Raw genomic sequence first — 26,888 nt, forward strand, 5'->3', positions numbered from 1 at the left:
TGGCCATGCTAAATTGCCCGTAGTGTTAGGTAAGGGGTAAATGTAGGGGTATGGGTGGGTTTCGCTTCGGCGGGTCGGTGTGGACTTGTTGGGCCGAAGGGCCTGTTTCCACACTGTAATGTAATCTAATCTAATCTAAAAAGTAACTCACCTCCTGACTCCCCAAAGCCTGTCCATCATCTACAAAGCACAAGTCAGGAGTGTGATGGGGCCTTAACAGCCCCACTTGCCTGGATGGGGGCAGCTCCAACAACATTCAGGAAGCTTGACACCATCTGGGACAAAGCAGCCGCGTGATTGGCACCACATCCACAAACATCCACTCCCTCCACCACTGACACTCAGTAGCAGCAGTGTGTACTAACCACAAGATGCACTGCAGAAACTCACCAAAGTTCCTCAGACTGCACGTTCCTAACCCAAGACCACTTCCATCTAGAAGGGCAAGGGCAGCAGATACATGGGAACACCACCCCTTGCAAGTTCCACTTCAAGCCACTCACCATCCTGACTTGGAAACATATCGGCATTTCTTCACTGTTGCTGGATCAAAATCCTGGAATTCCCTCAATTAGGACATTGCGAGTCTACAGCCCTTTCAGAATCAAACCAGAAAATTTGGCAGCGGGTCAACAAGGAGATGGAGCCTAACTGTCCCCCTGTCATATAAGCTACTGTCTATTTCCATAACTTGCCATCAGCCTTCAAGCAAGCAATATCAGCAGGGAGATTGAAGAAAGCATAGGTCAGCAGATTTTGGAAAAGTGTGAATGTACTAGGGTTGTTGTAATGGGTGACTTTAACTTTCCCAATATTGATTGGAACCTCCTTCGAGCAGATGGTTTGGAAGAAGCTGTTTTTGTAAGGTGTGTTCAGGAGGGTTTCCTAACTCAGTACGTTGACAAGCTGACAAGGGGAGAGGCCATTTTGGATTTGGTGCTCGGTAATGAGCCGGGGCAGGTATCAGATCTTGCGGTGGGAGAGCATTTTGGTGATAGTGACCACAACTGCCTCATATTCTACATAGCTATGGAGAAGGAGAGAAGCAGGCACAATGGGAGGATATTTAATTGAGGAAAAGGAAACTATGATGCTATCAGATGTGAGGTGGGAAGCATGGACTGGGAGCAATTGTTCCATGGAAAGGGCACTATAGACATGTGGAGACTGTTTAAGGAACAGTTGTTGCGAGTGATGCACAAATGTGTTCCTCTGAGACAGGCAAGAAGGGGTAAGATAAAGGAACCTTGGATGATGAGAGCCGAGGAGCTTCTCATCAAAAGAAAGAAGGCGGCTTACATAAGGTGGAGGAAGCAAGGGTCTTGCTCAGCTCTAGAGGATTACAGGCAGGCGAGGAAGGAGCTCAAAACTGGTCTGACGAGAGCAAGAATGGAGCACAAAAAAGACTTGGCAGGAAGGATTAGAGAGAATCCAAAGGCATTTTACACTTATGTGAGGAATAAGAGAATGATCAAAGAAAGAGTAGGGCCGATCGGGGATAGCATAGGGAACTTGTTTATAGAGTCTGAGGAGGGAGGGGAAGCCCTAAATCAGTTTTTTGCTTCTGTCTTTACTAAAGAAAAGGACCTTGTAGTGAATGAAACCATTGAGGATCAGGTAGGCATGCTGGAACAGATAGAGATTGAGGAAGATGATGTGCTGAAAATTTTGACAAACATTAAGATTGACAAGTCGCCAGGGCCAGACCAGATTTGTCCTCGGCTGCTTTGGGAAACGAGAAATGTGATTGCTTCGCTGCTTGCGAAGATCTTTGCATCCTCGCTCTCCACCGGAGTCGTACCGGAGGACTGGAGGGAGGCAAATGTAATTCCTCTCTTCAAGAAAGGAAATAGGGAAATCCCTGGCAATTACAGACTAGTCAGTCTCATGTCTGTCATCTGCAAGGTGTTAGAAAGGATTCTGAGGGATAGGATTTGACCGTCTGGAAGAGCATGGCTTGATTAAAGGCAGTCAACAAGGCTTTGTGAGGGGCAGGTCATGCCTCACGAATCTTATTGAGTTCTTTGAGGATGTTACTAGACAAGTTGATGAGGGTCGAGCGGTGGATGTGGTGTATATGGACTTCAGCAAGGCCATTCAGATAAGGTTCCCCATGGTAGGCTCATTCAGAAGGTCAGGAGGAATGGAATACAGGGAAATTTAGCTGACTGGATACAGAATTGGCTGGTCGACAGAAGACATCGAGTGGTAGTGGAAGGAAAGTATTCTGCCTGGAAGTCAGCAGTGAGTGGTGTTCCACAGGGATTTGTTCTTGGGTCTCTACTGTTTGTAATTTTTATTAATGACTTGGATGAGGGGATTGAAGGATGGGTCAGCAAGTTTGCAGACGACACAAAGGTTGGAGGTGTCATTGACAGTATAGAGGGCTGTTGTAGGCTGCAGCGGGACATTGACAGGATGCAGAGATGGGCTGAGAGGTGGCAGATGGGAGTTCAACCTGGATAAATGCGAGGTGATACATTTTGGAAGGTCGAACTTGAAAGCTGAGTATAGGATTAAGGATAGGATTCTTGGCAGTGTAGAGGAACAGAGGGATCTTGGTGTGCAGGTACATTGATCCCTTAAAATGGCCACCCAAGTGGTCAGGGTTGTTAAGAAAGCATATGGTGTTTTGGCTTTCATTACCAGGGGGATTGAGTTTAAGAGTCGTGAGGTCTTGTTGCAGCTCTATAAAACTTTGATTAGATCGCACTTGGAATACTGCATCCGGTTCTGGTTGCCCTATTATAGGAAAGATGTGGATGCTTTGCAGAGGGTTCAGAGGAGGTTTACCAGGATGCTGCCTGGAATGGAGGGCTTATCTTACGAAGAGAGGTCGACTGAGCTCAGACTTTTTTCATTGGAGAAAAGGAGAGGGGACCTAATTGAGGTGTATAAGATAATGAGAGGTATAGATAGAGTCGATAGCCAGAGACTATTTCCCAGGGTAGAAATTGTTAACACGAGGGGTCATAGTTTTAAGCTGGTTGGTGGAAAGTATAGAGGGGATGTCAGAGGCAGGTTCTTTACACAGAGAGTTGTGAGAGCATGGAATGCGTTGCCAGCAGCAGTTGTGGAAGCAAGGTCATTGGGGACATTTAAGAGACTGCTGGACATGCATATGGTCACAGAAATTTGAGGGTGCATACATGAGGATCAATGGTTGGCACAACATTGTGGGCTGAAGGGCCTGTTCTGTGCTGTACTGTTCTATGTTCTATGTTCTAAACAAACTACACTAGCTCTAATATTCTCTGAGCTATGTTTTATTTAACTCTGGGAATGCAGCTAACATTCTGTTCTTTAAGCATTAATTAACCTCGATTGTATTTACTATTTTACAGGGACTTGCAGGTTCTGATGGACTTCCAGGAGAAAAAGGAGAAATGGTGAGTTAAAGTCTACCATGAGCTCAGAATTTTTTTTTGATTTGGCAAGCCCTGTTATTCACAGATACTGATCACAGCTGACAACTCAATATCACCCTCTGCCATAGAGTAGCAATAATTGCTGCCAGCTCTCTCAGTTACATGGTCTGGTTACAGATTCACCTGCCTGTCCAGTCTGATCATCATCCGATAATTCACTGTGATATAATGAATATAAGGCCATCAAATGTAGGAGCAGTAGGAGGCCATCCAGCCCATCGAGCCTGCTCCATCACTCAGTAAGATCACAGCTGGTCTGATAAGCCTCAATTTCACTTTTCCGCCTTTTCCCCAGAACCCCGACTCCCTTACTGATTAACAATCTATCTCAAACCTGAATGCACCCAGTGACCCAGCCTCAACAGCCCATTGTGGTAAAGAATTCCACTGCCTCACTCCCCTCTGAGAGTAAGGTGACCCCCTTACTCTGAGATGATGCCCTCTGGCCCCGGACTCTCCCACAAGAGGGAAAGAACCTCTACACATTTCCCCTGTCAACATACAAGGTGCTGAATGCTACATATCAGTGAGTTATTTACAGTAAGGTGCTGCTGACAGTGAAATATTTGTGACATGCCAGTTATATTATAATAATGAGATGTAAATGGTTGTACAGTAATGAGCTACTGGTCGCAATATGATAATGAGATATTGCCAGAACAAAATTAGCCCATTCTGCATAGCCCTCATTGATCTGACCAAGGCTTTTGGCTCAATCAGGAAGTACTGGGGAGGATCCCGTGAAAGACTCGATACGAGCATAAGATGTACAGTTAATAAGTTTGCAGGTGACACCAAAATTGGAGGTGTAGTGGACAGCGACGAAGGTTACCTCAGATTACAACAGGATCTGGACCAGATGGGCCAATGGGCTGAGAAGTGGCAGATGGAGTTTAATTCAGATAAATGCGAGGTGCTGCATTTTGGGAAAGCAAATCTTAGCAGAACTTATACACTTAATGGTAAGGTCCTAGGGAGTATTGCTGAACAAAGAGACCTTGGAGTGCAGGTTCATAGCTCCTTGAAAGTAAATTGCAGGTAGATAGGACAGTGAAGAAGGTATTTGGTATGCTTTCCTTTATTGGTCAGAGTATTGAGTACAGGAGTGGGGAGGTCATGTTGTGGCTGTACAGGACATTGGTTAGGCCACTGTTGGAATATTGCGTGCAATTCTGATCTCCTTCCTATCGGAAAGATGTTGTGAAACTTGAAAGAGTTCAGAAAAGATTTACAAGGATGTTGCCAGGGTTGGAGGATTTGAGCTGCAGGGAGAGTCTGAACTCGCTGGGCTATTTTCCCTGGAGCATCAGAGGCTGAGGGGTGACCTTATAGAGGATTACAAAATTATGAGGGGCGTGGATAAATAGACAAAGTCTTTTCCCTGGGGTGGGGGAGTCCAGAACTAGAGGGCATAGGTTTAGGGTGAGAGAGGAAAGATATAAAAGAGACCTACAGGGCAACCTTTTCACGCAGAGAGTGGTACGTGTATGGAGAGGATGTGGTGGAGGCTGGTGCAATTGCAACATTTAAGTGGCATTTGGATGGGTATATGAATAGGAAGGGTTTGGAGGGATATGGGCCAGGTAATGGCAGGTGGGACTAGATTAGGTTGGGATGTCTGGTCAGCATGGACAGGTTGGACCAAAGGGTCTGTTTCCATGCTGTACATCTCTATGACTCTATGACTGTCTGTCCAGTGGAACTCGTCAACATCCTCCACCACCTTCACAACTTGATATCGGTGATGGTCCTTACCAATGGTAATATCAGAGAAGCCTTTCAGGTTAAGACAGGGGCCAAGCAGAGATGTGTCATCACCCTCATCCTTGTCTCCATCTTCACCATCACCATTCCTCATGTAAAAACCGAAATAACTGCAGACGCTGGAAATCAGAAACAAAAATGGCTGGAAAAGCTCAGCAGGTCTGGCTCACCTGTGGAGAGAAGTCAGAATTAACGTTTCGGGTCCAGTGACCCTTCTTCAGAAATGGAAAACTCACTTCTCAGGAAGGGTCATTGGACTCAAAAAATTCACTCCGAATTCTCTCTACAGGTGCTGCCAGACCTGTTGAGCTTTTCCAGCCATTTTTGTTTTGGTATTATTCTTCACCTTGTCAAGAACAAGTTTCCTATCAGTGTGGACAATGTCTACCCGATGGGGCAGAAATCCTTTCAAGCTCAACTGTTTGAAATCCAAGAGGAAAACAACACTGACCTCGCTTGTGGAACTTCAGTATGTGGATGACAGCGGCATCTTTGTTCTTTGAAGAGAATCTTCAAGCCTCCCATAACGTTATTGTGGACGCTTACTGAAGAATTGGTTTCAGCTTCGACTTCAAGAAGATTCACGTCCTTTACCAATTTCTGGTTCCATCCCAAATGTAGGTATAAGGCAGTTTTCCTTCTTGGAACTTGGCAAGCTCAGTTGGCTGGATGGCTGGTTTGTGATGCAGAGTAACGCCAACAACTTGAGTCCAATCCCCACACCAGCTGAGGTTACCACGACAGATTCTCCTTCTTAACCTCTTCCCTCACCTGAGGCATGGTGTCCCTCTGGTTAAACCACCACCAGTCACTTCTCTCTAATGAGAGAGTAGCTCTGTAGTCTGGTAGGACTATGGCTACTTTACACCCTTCTGAGTCTTCCACGTGGCCCCAAAACTTGGACTACATATTGACACCACCTCACAAACCTTAAGAACCACCATCAACATTGTTTGAGACATTGAGCTGGGAGGACAAGTGAGCTGACATCAGCAACATTGAAACAGTGAACAGCACCAGCACCAGGGCAATGATTATCCAAAACGTGCTTCTCTGGCCTGGCCATGTCGTTAGGACACCTGAGTTCCAATCGCCAAAGGACACCATCCTTCCCCAACTCAATGGAAGGTACTCAAATAAATGGAGGACAAAGGAAACATTTCAAAGGCTCCCTGAAGGCTTCCCTCAGGAAATGCAACAGAGGTGACATTATACATTAATGATGGACAAAGGAACTGAGGGCAGATGACACAACAATAGGTGGAGAGGCAAGTAGTATTGAGGAGGCAAAAAGGCTGCAGAAGGTGGAATGGTGGCTCAGTGGTTAGCACTGTTGCCTCACAGCACCAGAGACCCAGGTTCGATTCCAGCCTCGGATGACTGTGTGGAGTTTGGACATTCTCCTCGATTCTGCATGGGTTTCCTCCGGGTGCTCTGGTTTCCTCCCACAGTCCAAAGATGTGCAGGTTATAGGTGAATTGGCCATGCTAAATTGCCCATAGTGTTCAGGGATGTGCAGGTGGGGTGCATTGGTCAGGGGTAAATTTAGGGGAATGATTCTGGGTGGGTTACTCTTTGGAGGATCGGTTTGGACTTGTTGGGCTGAGGGGCCTGTTTCCACACTGTAGGGATGTCTATTTAATAAAGAAAGTTAATGGGCTAGGAGAATTGGCAAAGAAGTGGCAGGTGGAATATAATATGGGAAAGTGTGAGGTTGTGCACTTTGGAAGTAAGAATAAAGATATTGACTATTTTCTAAATAAGGAAAGGCTTCAGTCCCTTTGAAATGCAAAGGGACTTGAAAATCCTTCATCAGGATTCTCTTAATGTTAACATGAAGGTTCAGGTCGCAATTTGGAAAGCAAATGCAACGTTAACATTCATTTCAAGAGGGCTAGAATACAAGAGCAGAAATGTACTGCTGAGGATGTGTAAGGTTCTGGTCAGATCATATTTGAACATTGGGCCCGTATCTAAGGAAGATAGAGGGGCCCAGAGGAGCTATAGAAGAACAATCCTGGGGATGACGGACTTGTCATATGAGGAGCGGTTGAGAACTTTGGGGTCTATACTGGATGGAGTTTAGAAGGGTGAGGGAGCTCTCTTTGATAGATTTTGAATTCTGAGAAGCCTGGATAGAGTGGCTGTGGAGAAAATGTTTTCACTAGTGGAAGAGACTGGGACCTGAGGGCACAGCCTCAGAGTGAAGGGACGACCCTTTAGAACTGCCATGAGGATGAACTTCTTCAGCCAGAGTGCAGTGTAATTAAGGACCGCACTGCCACAAGAGGCTATGGAATTCAAGTCATTGAGTGCATTTAAGACAGAGATGGACAGACTGTTGATTAGTAAGGGGATCAAGAGTTACGGGAAGAAAGCAGGACAATGGGGCTGAGAAACAAAAATAGCCATGATTAAATGGCTAGCAGACCTGTTGGACTGAATGGCCTAATTCTATATCTTATGGTCTTATATCAATGTTTGGGAGACCCTTCCTCAGGAGAAACCAAATTGGAGGAAACTCCTGTCCAGAGGGGCCCAATACTTTGAGAACAGTCGCGATCGAGAGGAAAGATGGAAAATGATCCCGAGATAGGAATGACAATGAACTTGAGGCCAAGGACCAATCCAAAATCCCGGAAACACCCATCCCAATCTGTGGGTCGGAGATGGGGCTCTGGGATCAGGCTCATCAGCCACACCAGGCCCCACAGATCCCAGGACTAGAGACACGGAATTTCCTAGATCGACCCTCTCATTAGTGAGTGATTGTCGATGATTGCTGTAATCAGATCATGAGGTCCTGCTGGAATGTGAGAAGAGATAGATTGCTGGTTGCAGTAATATGATACTGAGTGACTGAGGGTGGTATCTGGGACATCTGTGCAAACAAAACCCAAATGGAGGCTGATGGAACTCATGAGGATGAGCAAAGTGCAAATTTGCCTTGAGGTCGCTGTGAACAGGGAAGTCTCACTTTGGAAAAGGCTTTGTCTTGAATGTTTCTCACTTTGGGGCTTTTCAGGAACGTTTGTGGGGACAGGCTTTCAGCTTTCTGCTCTTTCTGAGAGCAGTGGAATGGGAATCTCTACTGAGAGGCGGAGTGAAGGTTAGGACAACTAGAGTCAGGTTTTGCTATTGGCTCCCTTGTCATTCCCCCAGGGTCAATGGGTCAGACACACAGTGCATTGGCAGACTGAGGAGATAAAGGGAGACAGTGTTGTGCCACATGCAACACCAACCCTTCAGATGGTTTGGGTTCCTCAGCACTGCCTAATGCAATCTGTGTAGCAATAGCTGGAGGTGTGTGTGTGTGTGTGTGTGTGTGTGTGTATACACACTTCTCCCTTGTTCTGACATGGAACTTGAGGCCCTTTTTAGAATTTGACTTTTCTTTCTGTGAAGTGTTAGGGATACAGTTGCCTGGATATTCAGCTGGGTGTGGAATCACCTTTAGCCAGAGAGTGACCACAGTTACTGAATGCACCATAGCGATTGCCATCAGGACAGAGAGCTGTACTGATGGAAGACCTTTCCGAATTGAATCTTTAACCATCTTTGTTCTGCCCCCTTTTAGGGTCAGCCAGGACCACAGGGACAGAAGGGAGAGGTAAGCGTCATCAGAGAAATCAACTGGCAGCTTTGGGGACAGTAGGTTTAAAGTCAAGCGCCTCCTGATGAGCATTGCCACACCAACTACAAACCTCGCAAATGGTTCTGACATCATATTCAGGAGAAATGTTGTTTTTGGAACAAAGTCCACCTGTAACCAGGCGCGTGAGCTGCTCACTCAGTTACAGGCCCAGCTGACACTCACACTGGACTGACCATTGGATGGCAGATGGAAATGCTAAGTTGCCCCATTCTCCCCAAAGTTAGAAGTCACATGATGCCAGGTTATAATTCAACAGGTTTATTTGAAATCACAAGCTGCTCCGAAAGCTTGTGATTTCAAATAAACCAGTTGAACTATAACCTGGTGTGGTGTGACTTCTGACTTGGTCCAGCCCAGTTCAACACCGGAACCTCCACATCACTGCCACCATTCTCCCTGTGTTTACAGCAGACATTTCTGTCAGGCAGCTGTAAGCTGTAAAGGTCATGTCAGCAAACAGCCTCTCACTGGACCCAACAAAAAGGCAGAAACCAACAGAAAGATTGCTGGAGAAACTCAGCAGATCTGGCAGGACTTGTGGAGAGAGAAACAACAGAGCGAATGTTACTTGAGTCTGATGTCACTCTTCTTTAATGAAAAGACAGTATTCTTTGGGAGGGGGAGAAAGGGAGAGAGAAAGGAGCACAAGGGAAAGCATCCACTTGCACTTATTCAATTGGTCAGTTTGCAGCTGACAGTTATTTAACACTAACTTGATATCTGACCTTTAACCCGATCGTGTGCAACACGAGCCAAATTATTGATTCGTTTTTGTTTTTGTCTTCCTGATGTTTGCAGCCAGGAGTTCGTGGTGAGGTGGGGCCCAAGGGGAACCCTGGTCCAGCTGGGGTTCCTGGGACAGATGGTGTTCCTGGTCCTCCTGGGCCAGTGGGTATAGCCGGAGAGCGTGGCATCCCCGGAACTTCTGGAAAACCAGGTTCTCCTGTGAGTATTGTCTTGAGAAATCCCAGGGAATGGAACATGGGCAGTTTTAGCTGTAACTTTCCTGTTGGTCTTATGTTGTGGACAGTGAATCTGAGCCACTTCATGCAGCAACTTTCCTGGTAACTCTCCACCCCACACATACCTGACATGAGGCAGCTTCATGAGCAAGAAAAGATCATACAGCCCTGAAGGAGGCCATTCAGCCCATTGTGACATGATGAAGCTGTGCAATTAGACGTGGTCCCCTTTCTCTTGCCTCACACCTCTGTCTTTTCATCTTTATTTTCCACTTCACGTTTTTGTTTCCAAGTTCTACTCCTGTTTTCAAACAATTTGAATTCCCTGGTTTCCATCAAGTCTGGCCTCTTGTCCGTTTCCAGTGTTGTGCTGTTCACAACTGAAGGCTCAGCTGTCAGCCGCTTAGACCCTAAGATTCCCTGGCTCTCCACTATTCACTCTTTGAGTCACTTTAACTCTGTTGCCACCTTTTCTACAATAGAGATCAGAGTGGTGCTGGAAAAGCACAACAGGTCAGGCAGCATCTGAGGAGCAGAAAAGTCGACGTTTCAGGCAAAAGCCCTTCATCAGGAAGGGCATCATTTCCTGATGAAGGGCTTTTGCCTGAAACGTCAATTTTCCTGCTCCTCAGATGCTGCCTGACCTGTTGTGCTTTTCCAGCAACACTCTAATCTAGACTCTGATCTCCAGCATCTGCAGTCCTCACTTACACCTAGTTGATTTCAACCTTTTCTACTAGCCCTGTTTATGGCTCTGTGCCAATTATCTTTCTGCTAACTCTTCTGTGAAGAGCCTAGGAGCATTTTACAACACAAGAAGTGCTGTATAAATGCAAGTTGTTACTGTTTAAGTATTTATCCAGTTCATTTATAAAAGTTATTATTAAACCTAATTCCAGCATACTTTCAGGCAGTGCAGTTCATAACACAACAGTTCCCTGTTTAAAATCACCTCCCCCCACCAGCCCAAGCTACACTGTAGTTTAATTGCCAGTAATTTTACTGGAACAATCTCAGGAACACATTTTAACAACATCAGGCAGTTTGTTCTCAGCCCATTAATTCTAAATTCATCACCTTGTCAATCTCCCATCCCAGAAGATTCTGAAACTGCATCCCAACTGAATTTAAGTGGTCTCTTAAAACTGGGATGAATTTTCATGTTTGTTGATATTGACACTTTTCCCTGGTTATTATCAAGCTAACCCTGACAACTTCTCTCCAAATTGGGTTATAAATCTTCCCTTTGATGCTTCTTAATTTGTATTAATCTGACAACAGGTGATCGTGGGACAGCAGCACCCTAGTAGCTTGATTTAAACCATGTAACATACAGAGTAAATTAATAATATGCCAGAATGATAAGTTGGATGTCTGTATTATTAAATTACTTTTACATGGGAGGTCAGTTAGCTCATTTGGCTGGTTTGTGATGCAGAGTGACAACAACAGCATGGGTTCACTTTCCACAGTGACCGAGGGTACCATGAACGACTCTCCTCCTCAACCTCTCCCCTCGCCTGAGGCATGGTGACCTCCTTTGGTTACATCACCATCAATCCCCTCTCTCTAATGAGAGAATAGTGCTATGGTCTGGTAAGACTATGGAGACTTTATCCTTATTTACCAGATGTTCATATCACCTTGAGCCAATCTAAGTTGGTGGTGTGTATGACTCCATATTCCTCCTTTGATGATGCTGCTCCTTTAACATGTTATAGTGTCCTTGACTTTTGTTCAGAGAGGTCGTAAAAGACACAAACTCCGAAAAAGTTCACTGGACTGATTCTTGGGTAAGAGGGCTGTGCTGTGAGGGCATATCATATACAATCAATCCAGACTTGCTGGAGTTTCGGAGAATGAGGGGGGATCTTATTGGGTCCTATAGATTCTGAAAAAACTTGACAGGGTAAAATCTGAGAGGTTGTTTCCTGGCTGGAGAGCTCAGAACTAGGTGCATAATCTTGTATTGTTTAAGGCAGGTACATCTTCCTGAAGGCGACCAAGTCTGAACCTGATACTCCAGGAATATCCTGGCTAAAGCACTAAGCAATTGCTGCAAAAATTTCTCCAATCCTCTCACAATAAAGACCAATGTAATATTTACCTTTCTAATAGTTTGATGTACCTGTATACTAATTTTCTGTGGTCCTTGTACTAAGCCAAGCAAATCCCTGTAAACACCAATGTTATATACTTTCTTCCTAGCTAAAATATATCCTATTTTTCAATTTTTTGTACCAAAGTGAATAGCCTCATATTTTGTCAAATTATAGTCTATCTGCCACCTTCTTGCCTGCTCACTTCACCTATTTATAACTCTTTGCATTTTCTGTGTCTTCTTCAAAGCCTGTAGTCCCAAATAGTTTTGTCTCGTCAACCAACTTGGATCCATTACACTGAGCCGCTTCATCTAAGACATTAATATAGATTGCAACTAGTTGAAGCCCCAGCATTAATCTTTGTGGCATCCCAGTATTAATAGCCTGAAAATGACACACTTATTTCATTATAAAGTGAAGATTAGTCGCTCTCTGAGAACTTAAACCAAAAACCCAAAGAGGAGCATCTCACCTTATAATCTGAGTTGAAGGGTTTTAAGGCCAATTTGATTATGGCTAACAGATACTGCCTCAGGATAAAGGCTTTAAAGTTGAAAAGAAACACTTGTACAATGAAAGGGGAGTGGCCAGTTCTCCCAGCTCAGCTTTTCTCTGGTTTAGTTTGGTTTGGCTGTTCACTGAAAGCAGGCAGTCAGTTGTGAAGCTGCTGGACCCGAGAGAAGCAGGACCATGCTGACCCTCCCTGTCTCTGACTTCTCTCTTGTCAGACTCTGGGTTTGATTTTACCTTTTGTGCCAAGGAGTGTTTATCGGATTGTTGCAAGTATTTGGAACAGCATCATTAAATTTTTTTTCGAATAGATTAAGTTATTCAGTATTCTGTTCTCTTGTGTGTTTCAATCTTGCAAATAAATTCTGCCTTGTTTAAAACGAAGTGATTGGGCGAGCTGCATCCCTCCTGGAATATCGACGTTACACCTACTTAAAACACCCGAACCGACTTAGGGTCTGGGCTACTTTCTTGAAATATTTTGAGGAGGTCTGGCCTGGTCCATAACACTCCTTAGTTCTCTTTTCCAGATTTATGTTCATCAAATGATATGCTTTTTTCTCACTCATCCACAGGGAAAACTTGCAAGTGAGCAACAGATCCGGGAACTCTGTCACAGCCTGATCAGTGGTGAGTTTGTGATAAGGAAACATGGAAATGTAGAAAACAGGAGAAGCAATTGGCCACTCAAATAAACCAAAGAACTGTGAATGCTGGAAATCTGAAACAAAATCAGAAAGTGTTAGAGAGGTTCAGCAGAGCTTGCACCATCTGTGAAGAGAGAAACAGAGTTAACATTTCAATTCTGATTACCCTTCATCAGAAGTTGACCATTTGGTTCAATTAATTAATTAACCTTGCATAAGGAATATTCATCATTCCACACTCAGTTATGGTACATTAGTCAGTTCTCCCCCACCCCCAGATTGAAAGCAGTGTCACCTCCCCCACCCCCAGATTGTAAAATGAATATAAGTTCACACTTAGTGGGGTAACACATTTTCTTAAAAGTGAGAGAATCCTCTTTACTTAGAGACTGGTTAAAGTGTGGAACTCATTACAATGTGGAGTAGTTGAAGTCAATAGTGAGCTAAATATACATTGGAATATGGAATGTAATTTATAGTGTGAGATAGAATAAGCTGGGAGGACATTTGAATAGGGAATAAATGGTATCACAGGACAAATGAATGGCCTGTTTGGGTCCTGTAAATTCCATGTCATTTGTAATATATAAAGGTGTGAATACCTTAAATTTAAGTTTATGAATCAGCTTAGTCATCAGATGAATAATTGCATTGGAACACTTATTGTAATACAATGGGGATGAAATTGATCTCTGCCCGACTGATTTCTTTCTCGGTATGGTTTTCCATGATGTCAAGACAAAAGGCAAAAGTTGGAATACAACATAGAACTTGAGTTTCCTCCGCTAATTGATAGGATCACGCTTGCATTTGAATTGAATTGAATTGAATTGAACTTATTGTCACGTGTACCGAGGCACAGTGAAAAGCTTTGTGTTGTGAGCAATAGGAAGATCACAGAGTTAAGTAGCATCGATAGTAAATAATAGGTAAACAGCGGCAAAAACCAAAACACAGGTACAGGCGAATGTTAAGATTTTGTGAGTCTATTAAGTATTCTAACAACAGTAGGGTAGAAACTGTTTTGAAACCGGCTGGTGAGTGTGTTCAGGCTTCTGTACCTTCTCCCCGATGGTAGAGGTTGTAGAAAAACATTGCCAGGGTGGGATGGATCTTTGAGAATGCTGGTGGCCTTTCCCTGACAGCGGGCCTGATAGATGGATTTTATAGATGGGAGGTTGGCCTTTGTGATTGTCCGGGCTGAGTTCACCTCTCCGTAACCGTCTTTGATCTTGAATGGTACAGTTGCCATACCAGCTAGTGATACATCCAGACAGAATGCTCTCGATGGCGCACATATAAATGTTGGCAAGGGTATTCGCCGTCATGCCAAATTTTCTCAGCTGTCTGAGGAAGAAGAGACGTTGTTGGGCCTTTGTAACCAGTGCGTCCACATGAAGAGTCCAAGAAAGTTTGTTGTGGATGACCACTGCCAGGAGATTGACACTCTCCACTCATTCCACCTCTGTGCTGTTAATGTGTAGGGGGCATGAGTAACATCCCACCGAAAGTCAATAATGAGTTCCTTTGCCAGCATTGAGAGCTAGGTTGTTCTCAGTGCACCATTTTTCCAGGTCTTGCACCTCTGTCTGTAGTCTGTTTCATCGCCATCTGAGATTCGACCGACTATGGTGGTGTCATTAGCAAACTTGTAAATGGCATTAGTCTGGTATTTGGTGACGCAGTCATGGGTATACAGTGAGTACAGTAGAGGGCTGAGTATGCAGCTCTGTGGGGTTCCAGTGTTGAGTCTTAGGATGAAATATTGTCCCCAGTCTTCACTGATTGTGGCCTGTGAGTCAGGAAACTGAGGATCCAGTTGCAGAGAGTGGGGCTTAGTCCAAGATCAGTAAGGTTAGTAATCAGTCTCGAGGGGATAATAGTGGTGAAGGCTGAACTGTAGTCAATGAGTAGGATTCTTATGTAGCTGTTCTTGGTGTCAAGATTTTTTAGGGAGGAGTGAAGGGCAAGTGATATGGCATCTGACGTGGATCTGTTGCTCCAATAGGCAAATTGGAGTGGGTCAAGAGTAGTGGGGAGGCTGGAGGTGATTATTGCCATGACCAGCCTTTCAAAGCACTTCATGCCCACCGAAGTTAGGCCCACTGGGCGGTAGTCATTGAGACATGCTGCATGAGCCTGTTTAGGCACAGGGATGATGTTGGCCCTCTTGAAACAGGCCGGGACAGTGGCCTGCTGCAGGGAGAGGTTGAAGATGTCTGAGAAGACCTCTGCCAGTTGATCTGCGCCTGCTCTGAGTGCACGGCCTGGTATTCCGTCTGGTCCCATCGCTTTCCTTGGATTCACACAAAGGAAAACTGATCTGACCTCTGATACAGTGAGTGTTGGGATTGGTTCGTCAGGACCTGTCAGAATAGATGTTACCTCTCCATTGAAATTCTGCTCAAAGTGAGCATAGAAGGCATTGAGACGATTTGGGAGGGATGTGTCATCATCTGCTATCTTGTACTGTCTGTTTTTAGAACCTGTGATGTCATTCAGTCCACTTCAACTCAACTTTCCAGCTCTACCCACAAATCCCTTAATTCTTTTAAGGTTTCAATAACCAGTTGATCTCAGTCTTCAGTAGACTTTGTATCTGGGGTAGAGAATTTCAAACAAAGCAGGACAGGCAGCATCCAAGGAGCAGGAGAATCGACGTTTCGGGCATGAGCTCATGCCCGAAATGTCGATTCTCCTGATCCTTGGATGCTGTCTGACCTGCTGCGCTTTTCCAGCAACACATTTTCAGCTCTGATCTCCAGCATCTGCAGTCCTCACTTTCTCCTAGAGAATTTCAAAGATTCACAATTGCCTGAATTCAAAAAACTTTGTTTCATTTAAAATAGCCCTCCCTTTATCATCAGATTGTGCACCTCGTTCTGAGCTCTCCAGCCAGGAAACAACCTCTCAGATTTTATCGTGTCAAGTTTTCCCAGAATCTGCAGGACCCCAATGAGATCCCCTCTCATTCGCTAAAATGGCAGCAAATCTGTATTGGTTGTACATGATATCCTCTCACAGCGCAGCCCTCTTGCCCCAAGAATCAATCCGTTGAACTTTTTCTGCACCTTGTTTAAAGCAAAGTTAAAATTCACATGACACCAGTTTATAGTCCAACAGGTTTATTTGGAAGCACTAGCTTTCGGAGCACTGCTCCTTCATCAGGTGATTGTGGAGAATAAGATTGTAAGACACAGAGTTTATAGCAAAAGTTTACAGTGTAATGTAACTAAAATTATATATTGAAAAAAAACCCAGATTGTTTGTTAAGTCTCTCATCTTTTAGAATGACCATGTTGGTTTCAGTTCTTTCATATGTAAATCACAAACCGTTTTTAAAAAGTTACATTCTCAAGTGCACTTTAACAATTGGTGTCATGTTTGCCCAGATAAGGTGTTGAAGGTGTTAGCTCCCTGTGAGGCTTTAACCAATGTTAAATACTTTCTCTGTGAGGCTGTCTTTACCACAATGGTCAGACTGATTCTAATCTAAAAAACAGATTTACTGAATCTGACATGGATTCATGCAGTTTTTGAGCAAAGTAAAATGTAATTCTGCAAGTACAAATACACCACACAAATTTATATGAGTATGTGTACAAGTGAGTGTGTGTGTGTGTGAGTGGTGGGGGGAGTGATTATGAGTGTGTGTGAGAGGGTATGTGTATCTGGACCAACATGACACCAATTGTTAAAGTACTTGAGAATGCTTCCAATTAAACCTGTTGGACTATAACCTGGTGTTGTGTGATTTTTAACTTTGTACACCCCAGTCCAACACCGGCATCTCCAAATCATTTTTAAAAAAAGGTTTTGTGATTTACACATGAAAGAAGTGCAACTATCACTGTATTCTAACAGATGAAAGGCTTAACAGGCAATCAATTTTTCAATGTTTAATTTCAGTTACATCACACTGCAAATTCTTGCTATAAATTCTGTGTTAGGATTGAGCCCTCCATTATCACCTGATGAAGGAGCATCGCTCCGAAAGCTAGTGTGCTTCCAATTAAACCTGTTGAACTATAACCTGATGTTGTGTGATTTTTAACTTTGTTTAAGGTAAGTACTTCTTAGTCAAGAAGACCAAATCTGAATCTGTTAGTTGAGGAATACCCTGGCTAAAGCACTAAGCAATTCCTGCAAGAATTTCTCCAATCCTCTCACAATAAAGACCAATGTAATATTTACCTTTCTAATAGTTTGTTGTACCTATATGCTAATTTTCTGTGTTCCTTGTACTAAGACATCCAAATCCCTGTAAACACCAATGTTAAATACTTTCTCCCCAGTTAAAATATATTCTGTTTTTCAATTGTTCCTACCAAAGTGAATAGCCTCATATTTTGTCACATTGTAGCCCATCTGCCACCTTCTTGCCTGCTCACTTCACCTATTTATAACTCTTTGCATTTTCTGTGTCTTCTTCAAAGCCTGTAGTCCCAAATAGTTTTGTCTGGTCAACCAACTTGGATCCATTACACTGAGCCGCTTCATCTAAGACATTAATATAGATTGCAACTAGTTGAAGCCCCAGCATTAATCTTTGTGGCATCCCAGTATTAATAGCCTGAAAATGACACCTTTATTTCGTTATAAAGTGGAGGTTGACCTCCCTATGAGAACTATAACAAAAACTCTCAAAGAGGAGCACCTCACCCTATAACCTGTAAAAAGCAGATGAAAAGTGCTGTAACCTGATTTTCAACAACCTTCTAGGGGCTAATTAAAATAAATTCCTGACACTCACTTTAAAATGCACAGGTAATAATTTATTTTGCTAATTAATAGTTAACTATTAACAGAGCAATTAACAAACCAAATAAATCCCTTCTAACTCCTAACAATTTCTGAATAAAACAGGATTCTAATGGCATGCTGCTCCAGTAAATATATGTCCCACTCATATAACAAAAATAGAACCTAGTCTCTCGAAATGATAGTTGGGTTACGTGTTTTCCAGAATGTTCTGTGCCTTCTTCCGTTGTTTCTTCTGTCAGGAATGCCTTTTTCTAACGTTGGTACTGTTATTTTTAGATACATAGATGACTGTGAGAACCAATTTCTCTCTCGGGAGCTGAGGGCTGTTAGCAAGGGGTCTTTATCCAACTGCCCCCTTCTTTTATCCCCCTGATGACATATCAGTATATCTTATATAGGATTGGTCCTATACTGTCAAAACCATCAGATTTAACTGGAATAGGTTTTATTTTATATTTAAATGCCTGGTTCGCTTTGATTGGCTAAATTCAAAACCTGATATCTTAGTAAAAACTATTGCTTGGCCTGCTAACTGTAAACCTGTTAATACAAATGTTTCAGTTTGGGCTATCTGTGTACTGGCTAATTCAAACTGCTGCTCACAGACATCTATTTTAATCTCAAAGTGCAGAAGAAAACACCATCTTTTAGAGGGACCGTGCAACGCTTTTACAATTTTACAAACACCAAATTCTAACTTCCTGCCTCCCAATCTACAATTACTCTACCCAATTTTGCAACAATCTCTACTGATTTTGACCGTTTATTCTTTACTCACATTCATGTATTGGTCTTAAGTGCACAAGTCATAATTTTGTGTAATAACGTTTTATGTGGCTCCTCATTAAATGCTTTGTAAAAATCCAAATGTACCACACCTACAATTTCTCCTTTATCGACCCTTATGGTAACAGCCTTGATAGATGCCCAACATACCATTATCTTTATGCTGACCCCTTCTGATTAGTACCACTCTGATTTGTCAAGCAAATGCAATTTCCCCTTCATGAGACCATATGCTTAGAAATTATACTGCATAGAAGGAGACTATTTGGTTGATCAGAGCTGAAAATGTGTTGCTGGAAAAGCGCAGCAGGTCAGGCAGCACCCAAGAAATAGGGGAATCGACGTTTCAGGCATAAGCCCTTCTTCAGGAATGAGGAAAGTGTGTCCAGCAGGCTAAGATAAAAGGTAGGGAGGAGGGACTTGGGGGAGGGGCGTTGGAATTGCGATAGGTGGAGGGAGGTCAAGGTGAGGGTGGGGTGGGGGCGGAGAGGTCAGGAAGAAGATTGCAGGTTAGGAAGGTGGTTGATCATGCTTGGACCAGCTCTTTGGAAAACATATCCAAATAGTCTTACCCTCTATTCTTTATCAAAGTCCTGTAAACATGTACCCTCAAGCATTCAGCAATTACCTTTGTCAGTTATGGTAGTCACAAAGAAACCTGAAAGGGAATTCAGAAGAAACTTCTTCATCCAAAGTGTTATGACATGGGGTAAACCCACCTGCTTAACTGAAACCAGCAACACAGAAAGGATTTATCCCATACAGTAATCTGTGAAAATTTGAGAGGCAGTACAGTAAAAAGTAACAACTTTATTTCTTAAAGTATAACAGAGAATAATTAACTAACAACTATCTACAATTCCTTCTACAATACCTACCTTTTACTTTCCCTTCTACAATACTAGCCCGATAAAACCCTCAAATAAGATTTACCAAAAGTTCAAATTTCAAAACCAAGCAGCTGGCGAACCTTCCCTTTGTATCTTCCTCTTAGATTTTCTTCTTCTTTGGGATGTCTGTTTCACAGGTCACTGATAGATAATGGTACCTTTAAGAGAGCTGTGGTTTGGGCAGTCTGTACATGCTGGTGGCTTGGCAGTTCTCTCTCAACTGTTCAATTTTCCCCGATCTAATACCCCCAAAGCATCAGATTGTGTCATTGGCTTTTAATACTGTCAATATACTAAATTCAAACTTGATTGGAGCTTGGTATTTTTTGGGGTATAATTTAAACTGATTGGCTGAATTTGAATTTGTTTTTGTATCTGGGCAACCGCTGGACCAAATGTTACATTGTAAATTCTCCAGCACTCAATGTGCCTCTCTAAGTCCTTCACTCTCTTAAGGGTACAGTACACTTCTACACCTTCATAACAAAAAGGATTTAGATTAGATTAGATTAGATTACAATATATTACAGTGTGGAAACAGGCCCTTCAGCCCAACAAGTCCACACCGACCTTCTGACAAGTAACCCACCCATTTCCCTCTGACTAATGCACCTAACACTATGGGCAATTTAGCATGGCCAATTCACCTGACCTGCACATCTTTGGACTGTGGGAGGAAACCGGAGCACCCGGAAGAAACCCACGCACTCACGGGGAGAACGTGCAAACTCCACACAGTCAGTCGCCTAAGGCAGGAATTGAATGGTGAGAATGTGGATCTTGCTGCCACAGCAAGTGGTTGAAGGGGATAGCACAATTACATTTAAATGGAGAAAGTGAGGAGTGCAGATGCTGGAGATCAGAGTCAAGAGTGTGGTGCCAGAGAGTGGTGAATCCGTGGAATTCACTGCCAAAGAAGCCTGTGGAGGCCAGGTCACTGAATATATTTAAACAGAGATAAATAGATTCTTGATTGTCAAGAGGATCAATGGTTACGGGGAGAAATTGAGATAATGGGGTTGAAAAAACTTATCAGCCATGATTGAATGGTGGAGCGGATTCGATGGGCCAAATAGCTTAATTTCTGTCCCAGTATCTTATGATCTTGTGATTGGGCTATTAATCTGGTCCAGTTAGGGAGCCATGGCTGACATATATAAACAGAAGTGTCAGACACCCTGACACTCTGAGAGCTGGCCCTGAGGGAGCTGGATCAGTGTCATGGACTTGCCATGTACAAATAAAAGGTGACTTAGTAATGGGATACCATCTTCTTTCAAGTTATTTCAGAGAACACGTGTAAGATTTTAAAGAGAAGGATTTGCTACATTTATGCATATCTGTTTCAAAACTCTTACATCTACTTGCTTGTCCTATAAAAATATTCCAATATAGTAGAAATAATACAATAGTTAGAATGGCTTTGTGATAAGTTACACTCATTCCATACTCCTGCCAAGGGAGGCATTCTAGTGTCCCCACTGGCAGGAAGCTGTAATTACACATGATATGTGAACGAAAGGTTTTGCCGTGATATGTGAGCAAGTAGGAGTTTATGGATGGAGTATGCTCCCTATTTTACCCCAAGTCCTCACTACAACACCAGAGCTGGTGGAAGTACTGGTTATGATTTTACTAAATTCTCTTACTTCTGCAATGGTCCCAGTAGACTGAAACATTGCAAATGTAACACCACTAATTCAGGAAAGTAAGTTAGATATTGGGAAAATGCTGAAATCTATCAAATATGCGACCAAGGAAATTTTATCAGTGCACCTAGAAAACTATAATGTAACTTCAAATCGTCTATGCACATGGGAAAGGTGCCAGAGGTTAACCTAGTATCTTTATTCAAGAAGGTTGGTAAGGATAAAGCAGGGTACGATAGACTAGTGAGTCTAACATTAGTGATAGGAAAACAAAACATTCTGTATTCTGAGAGACAGAATTTATTTTCAATTAGTGGAGCAAGGATTAATCAAGAATCATCAGCATGGCTTTGTTAGGGAGAGATCATGTCTAACAAACTTGATTTGAGTTTTTTTGAGGAGATGACTAGGTCTGATTATGAAAGGCATAGATAGGGTCAATGGGAATAAACCTTTCCCCTCAGTAGTGGTTTTCAGGTAGGGGTTAGGAGACTTAGAGGGGATTTGAGGGTAAGTTATTTTATTAGGTGGCTGTCTGGAACTCAGTGCCTGAAAGGGTGGTGGATGTGGGAATCATTACAACTTTTAAAAAGTATTTAGATGAACACTTAAAACATCATAGCCTTATATGCTATGGGCCAAGTGATGAGAAATGGAATTATAGTATGTAGGCAGTTGATAATTAGCTTGGATGCAATTGGCCAAAGGGCCTCAAACTGTACTGTAATGTTCTATGACTCTATGAATAGACAGACTCTCCTTTGATCGAAATATTGATGAGGATAATGAGGTTGGTGTTGCACATATAGACTTTCAGAAGGAGTTTGACAGAGTTCCACAAACTAGACTTTTTTGCAATACTGTGATAGAGCAAATAAGAACAGCTGTTTCCATTAGGAGAAAGGTTGATAACAGATCTCAGGTATTTTAAAAAAAAACAAAGGTGACATGAGGAGAAAATACTTTATGTACTGAGTTGTTATAACCTAGGAAGAACTTCCCGAAAGGTGGTCAGAAGAGGTGCATAAGATCAGATGGAATGTGTAACAAAGATGCAGGCCATTCAGCCCAACAAGTGCAGGGGAGTCTTCATGTTTTACTCAAGCAACCTCCTATCATTCCAGAACTAAATATATTGTTGTGACCTTCTATTACATTCTCCCTTAAATACTTGTCTAGATTCCACTTAAATGTAGTTGAGAGTGTGGTGCTGGAAAAGCACAACTGGTCAGGTAGCATCAGAGGAGCAGGAGAATTGATGTTTCAAACATAAGCTCTTCATCCTGCCCCCTACCTGAAACCCACTACTGAGGGGAAAGGTTTATTCCCATTGACCCTATCTATGCCTTTCATAATCAGACCTAGTCACCTCCTCAAAAAAATTCAAATCAAGTTTGTTAGACCTAATCTCTCCCTGACAAAGCCATGCTGACTATTCTTGATTAATTCTTGCTCCTCTAAGACCTGGCCTCCACCACCTGGTTTCTGTGGTAATGGATTCCATTGATTCCCCACTCTCTGGCTGAAGAAGTTTCTCCTTATCTCCATTCTAAAAGAGTCTTCCCTTTACTCTAAGGCTGTGTCCTCGGGACCTAGTCTCTCCTGCCAATGGAAACATCTTCCCAACATTTATTCTGTCCAGGCTGTTCAGTATTGGGGAACTCACACCTGGTTGACCTTGTTATAATCTCTACAATCTCCAGTTTAGTTGTGCATGAGCTGTTAGCAGTGGACACTGAGTTCCTGATTCTATACATTGTGACTAGGATAGGAACAGTAATGAGATGGATTGCATTAACTAAGGTATAGAGGGGTTTCCCTGTGTTGTAAAAGAAGGTAGCTTTCTCTTTCTTATCAAGCATCCAGAATCTTCAGAATGGTTCCCTTTGGAGATCAGTGGGTGTTCAGTCACTAAGTCTATTCAATACTGAGATAATTGCATTTTGGACTCTAAAGGTAACTGCAGTTTAGGGGATTGACCAGGAAAGACAGAGAGTCATTCTACCAGAACAGGAGGAAGGTTGGCCTATTCAATGCCCATGTATAGAGCTGTTGTAGAAGATCAACAGGGCCTAGAGGACCTATTCCTGCCTCTATTGCCAATGTTCTGATTACATTACCCACAGTCAGTTGTCAAAGCTATTTCTTGTTTATATATTATTTGGTGGCAGAGTTTGGAGGAAGATTACAAATGCTCACCACATTGTATACCATTTTGGGAATGGGATGGGGCCTCTGTGTGCCTCTATCACCAGCATGAATCTGGTCAGCCGAATGACATGTTAATGTGCTATAACCTGTCTGTAAAAGCTTAAACTTCTGATTGGCTGGAGTACCTAGGAGCCAAAGGTACTCCACTTGCAACTTCACCATGCCTGTCAACTGGACAAAAAGGCACTGTGAATGTCACCAATTTACAACAGGAAATGCAGAGGCAATCAGCTGTGCCTGAAATCATGACTAAGATACACAATTAACATTCCCTTCAAGATGTTTACACATGTGCTTGCAGGGATTTATAGGATGTTGCAGGGTAAGGAAGGTTTGAGTTATAAAGAAAGGCTGATTAGGGTGGGACTTTTTTCACCGGAGGGTAAGAGCTTGAGAGGTGACCTGATAGAGGTTTATAAAATCATTAGGGGTTAAATAGTAGGTGTCTTTTCCCCAGGATGGGGGATTTAAAGACTAGCAAACATATTTTTAAAGTGAAAAGAGAGAGTTTTAAAGACATGAGGGGCAAATATTTTACACAGGGTGGTTTGCACAGGGAATGAACTTTCTGAAGAAGTTGTGGATGTGGGTACAATTACGACATTTAATAGACACTTGGATAAGTACATGAACAGGAAAGGTTTGGAGGGATAAGGGCCAAGATAAGGCAGGTGGGACTAGTTTAGTTTGGGATTGTGTTCAGTGTGGACTGTTTGAACCAAAGGGTCTGTCTCCATGCTGTATGACTCTATAAGGTATGTGGAGAATGTTTACTTGTGTTCTATGCACGGTTTAATATTGCGCAGAGGAGAAAGAACACCATTAAAATGTGTATCTGTTATTTTCCATGTCTAATTTGTGTCAGAACACACTGATGATTAAAAACTGAAGAAAATATTATTTATTTATCTTCATTCTTAATGTTGCTATTTTGAAAATGATGATATATTATATAATCTATGTCAGTGCATAGGTAAATTTCAAAATTTATGCCTCTTGAAGCTTTTGTGAAACTATTCTTCAATACTTAGGATTTCAAAATTAAATCAATCAGAAACCTAAGGTATCGAGTTTGGTTCCAAAATAGAACTAAAAATGTTTTTTTTTGCCAAATTTATTTTACAAAAATGTTGAATTTAATTCAAAAAATGAATATAGTTTAGAGTCTTTATTAAATTCTTGTGTTGCACAATTTAATCTGATACGAGGTAATGAAATCTCACATCCGTTGTTGCTCCTGGTTCCAAGAGGAACTTGCTTTGCTTGTCCTACCTTCCTTCAATCTTAAAAACCTGAGGTTAGTCAAGACCCAAAAGTTATGCTCATATCTAGGATAACACCTCAACATTTCTCCCACAGAATTTAGGATTAAGTGTAGTTCCTCTCTTGTAAGGTGAAATATATTGTATTGTACAGTAGATGTAACACCCTGAGGTCAAGGTTTGGTTTATCATCTCCTAACATATTATGTTATTTGCCAGGACTTTAAAACTGGGCCTCCTTGCTTTTCTCAGTTCCCATTCCTCCTACATTCTATTAAGCCTAACCGTAATACCCTTGAATCTAATTGTCTTTCCCACTCTTCCTCACCTTGATCTTTGACCCAATGATTCCAGTTTAACCGGAGCACCTGATGGGAATGGAGCCAGGAACATGAAATGGCCCAGGTAGCCATTACAGTGCAGTACGAAAAGAGCTATCAGAGAAACTAGCTTTTTTGCTAAACTGGTGCCCCATCTTCCCTCGAAGGAAAGCAGGCCAGTTCCCTGGGTGCCATGACCAATATTTAACTCTCAATGAACACCACCAGGAACAAATTAATCAGGGTTAGTCATCTCATTGCTGGGTAGTGGGTGTTACTGAATTGGGAAAAAAAGGTACCAGAATAGTGATTTAACCACATTGGCTGCAAAGCATTGTGGATATTCTGAGGCTCTGAAAGGTGTTGCATTAAGATCAGAGTGGTGCTGGAAAAGCACAGCAGGTCAGGCAGCATCTGAGGAGCAGGAAAATTGACGTTTCGGGCAAAAGTCCTTCATCAGGCTTTTGCCCAAAACATCGATTTTCCTGCTCCTTGGATGCTGCCTGACCTGCTGTGCTTTTCCAGCACCACTCTGATCTAAACTCTGGTTTCCAGCATCTGCAGTCCTCACTTTTGCCGAGGTGTTGTACTAATCCAAGTTCTTCTGGTTTGCATTATAACAGAAGTGGTGTCTAAATACTGAAAGATACCAGACATGTAGCAACATCTGAAATCATACAATAACAAGAACTGAGCTTAAACCTCTGACCAGAATGAAAGTTTAATTTAAGCGCATTGAATTTTCTTGTGGTTTATTTCTCCTTCTAGATCAGATTGCATTGTTAGCTAATAATCTGAGAAGGCCAATGGCCCCTGGAATGATAGGAAGACGTGGCCCCCCTGGTCTTCCAGGTCCACCAGGGCCAAAGGGCGGAGTTGGCCATCCAGGCAGACGAGGTCCACCAGGATTGACTGGACCATCTGGAGAACTTGGTGACACAGGCCCGCGAGGTAAGGCTGACTTTGGAGGTTTAACTTGACACAGGATTTGACCCATCACCAATTAGACTACACTAGCATATGCTGAACCTTCATGTGCATCACGGCGGCACGGTGGCCCAGTGGTTAGCACTGCTGCCTCACAGCGCCTGTAGACCCGGGTTCAATTCCCGACTCAGGCGACTGACTGTGTGGAGTTTGCACATTCTCCCCGTGTCTGCGTGGGTTTCCTCCGGGTGCTCCGGTTTCCTCCCACAGTCCAAAGATGTGCGGGTCAGGTGAATTGGCCATGCTGAATTGCCCGTAGTGTTAGGTTAAAGGGGTAAAGGTAGGGGTATGGGTGGGTTGCGCTTCGGCGGGTCGGTGTGGACTTGTTGGGCCGAAGGGCCTGTTTCCACACTGTAAGTAATCTAATCTAATCTAATCTAATCACTTAAAATATAAAAAATTATATGGCTAAGGGGCTACAATTGCTGTTTTGAGTTTGCCTTTGGGATGTGGGCATTTCGTTGGCAAGGCCAGTGTTTCCAATCCCTTGCCACCTCGAGAAAGTGGTGTGAACCTTCATCTTGAATTACTGCCATTCTTGTAGGAGTGGTGCTCCCAAACAATATTGGGTAAGGAATTCTGGATATAAATTTCCAAGATTTGAACGACCAGTGGTATATGTTCAAATCAGAAGGGACCTGGTGGTGATTGTGATTCCATGACTTTGTTCTTGTAAGACAATGAGAAACAGGAGTAGGAGTAGGCCATTTGGCCCCCTCAGCCCTGCTATCCCATTCAATACAATGATGATTGATCTTCAGCTTCAATACTACTTTCATACCCAATCCCCACATTCCTTAACCTCCCTGAGACACTGAGGATCTGTCTATCTCAACTTTAAATGCATTCAATAATGGAGCACTGATAATCCTCTGTGTTGAAGAATTTCAAAGACTTGTGACACTTTAAGTGAAGAAATATTCCATCTCAGAGTGTTCATCTTCTGAGTGT

The 26,888-nt window shown here is 42.9% G+C and overlaps 1 protein-coding gene across 1 annotated transcript in view; it reads left to right on the forward strand.

The window, feature by feature from the left end:
* col9a3 (collagen, type IX, alpha 3) overlaps positions 1-26,888 on the forward strand; it is a 287,297-nt gene that overhangs the window by 250,174 nt on the left and 10,235 nt on the right. Inside the window, exons 26-30 of the mRNA XM_043710900.2 lie at positions 3,345-3,389; positions 8,770-8,802; positions 9,646-9,792; positions 12,997-13,051; positions 25,719-25,901. Coding sequence (XP_043566835.2) covers positions 3,345-3,389; positions 8,770-8,802; positions 9,646-9,792; positions 12,997-13,051; positions 25,719-25,901 — 463 coding nt within the window. The remainder of the gene's footprint in view (positions 1-3,344; positions 3,390-8,769; positions 8,803-9,645; positions 9,793-12,996; positions 13,052-25,718; positions 25,902-26,888) is intronic.

The sequence above is a fragment of the Chiloscyllium plagiosum genome, unplaced genomic scaffold (genome assembly GCF_037043375.1).
Source record: "Chiloscyllium plagiosum isolate Xiang-an unplaced genomic scaffold, Cpla_swu_hap1 HiC_scaffold_15, whole genome shotgun sequence".
Taxonomy (NCBI): Eukaryota; Metazoa; Chordata; class Chondrichthyes; order Orectolobiformes; family Hemiscylliidae; genus Chiloscyllium; species Chiloscyllium plagiosum.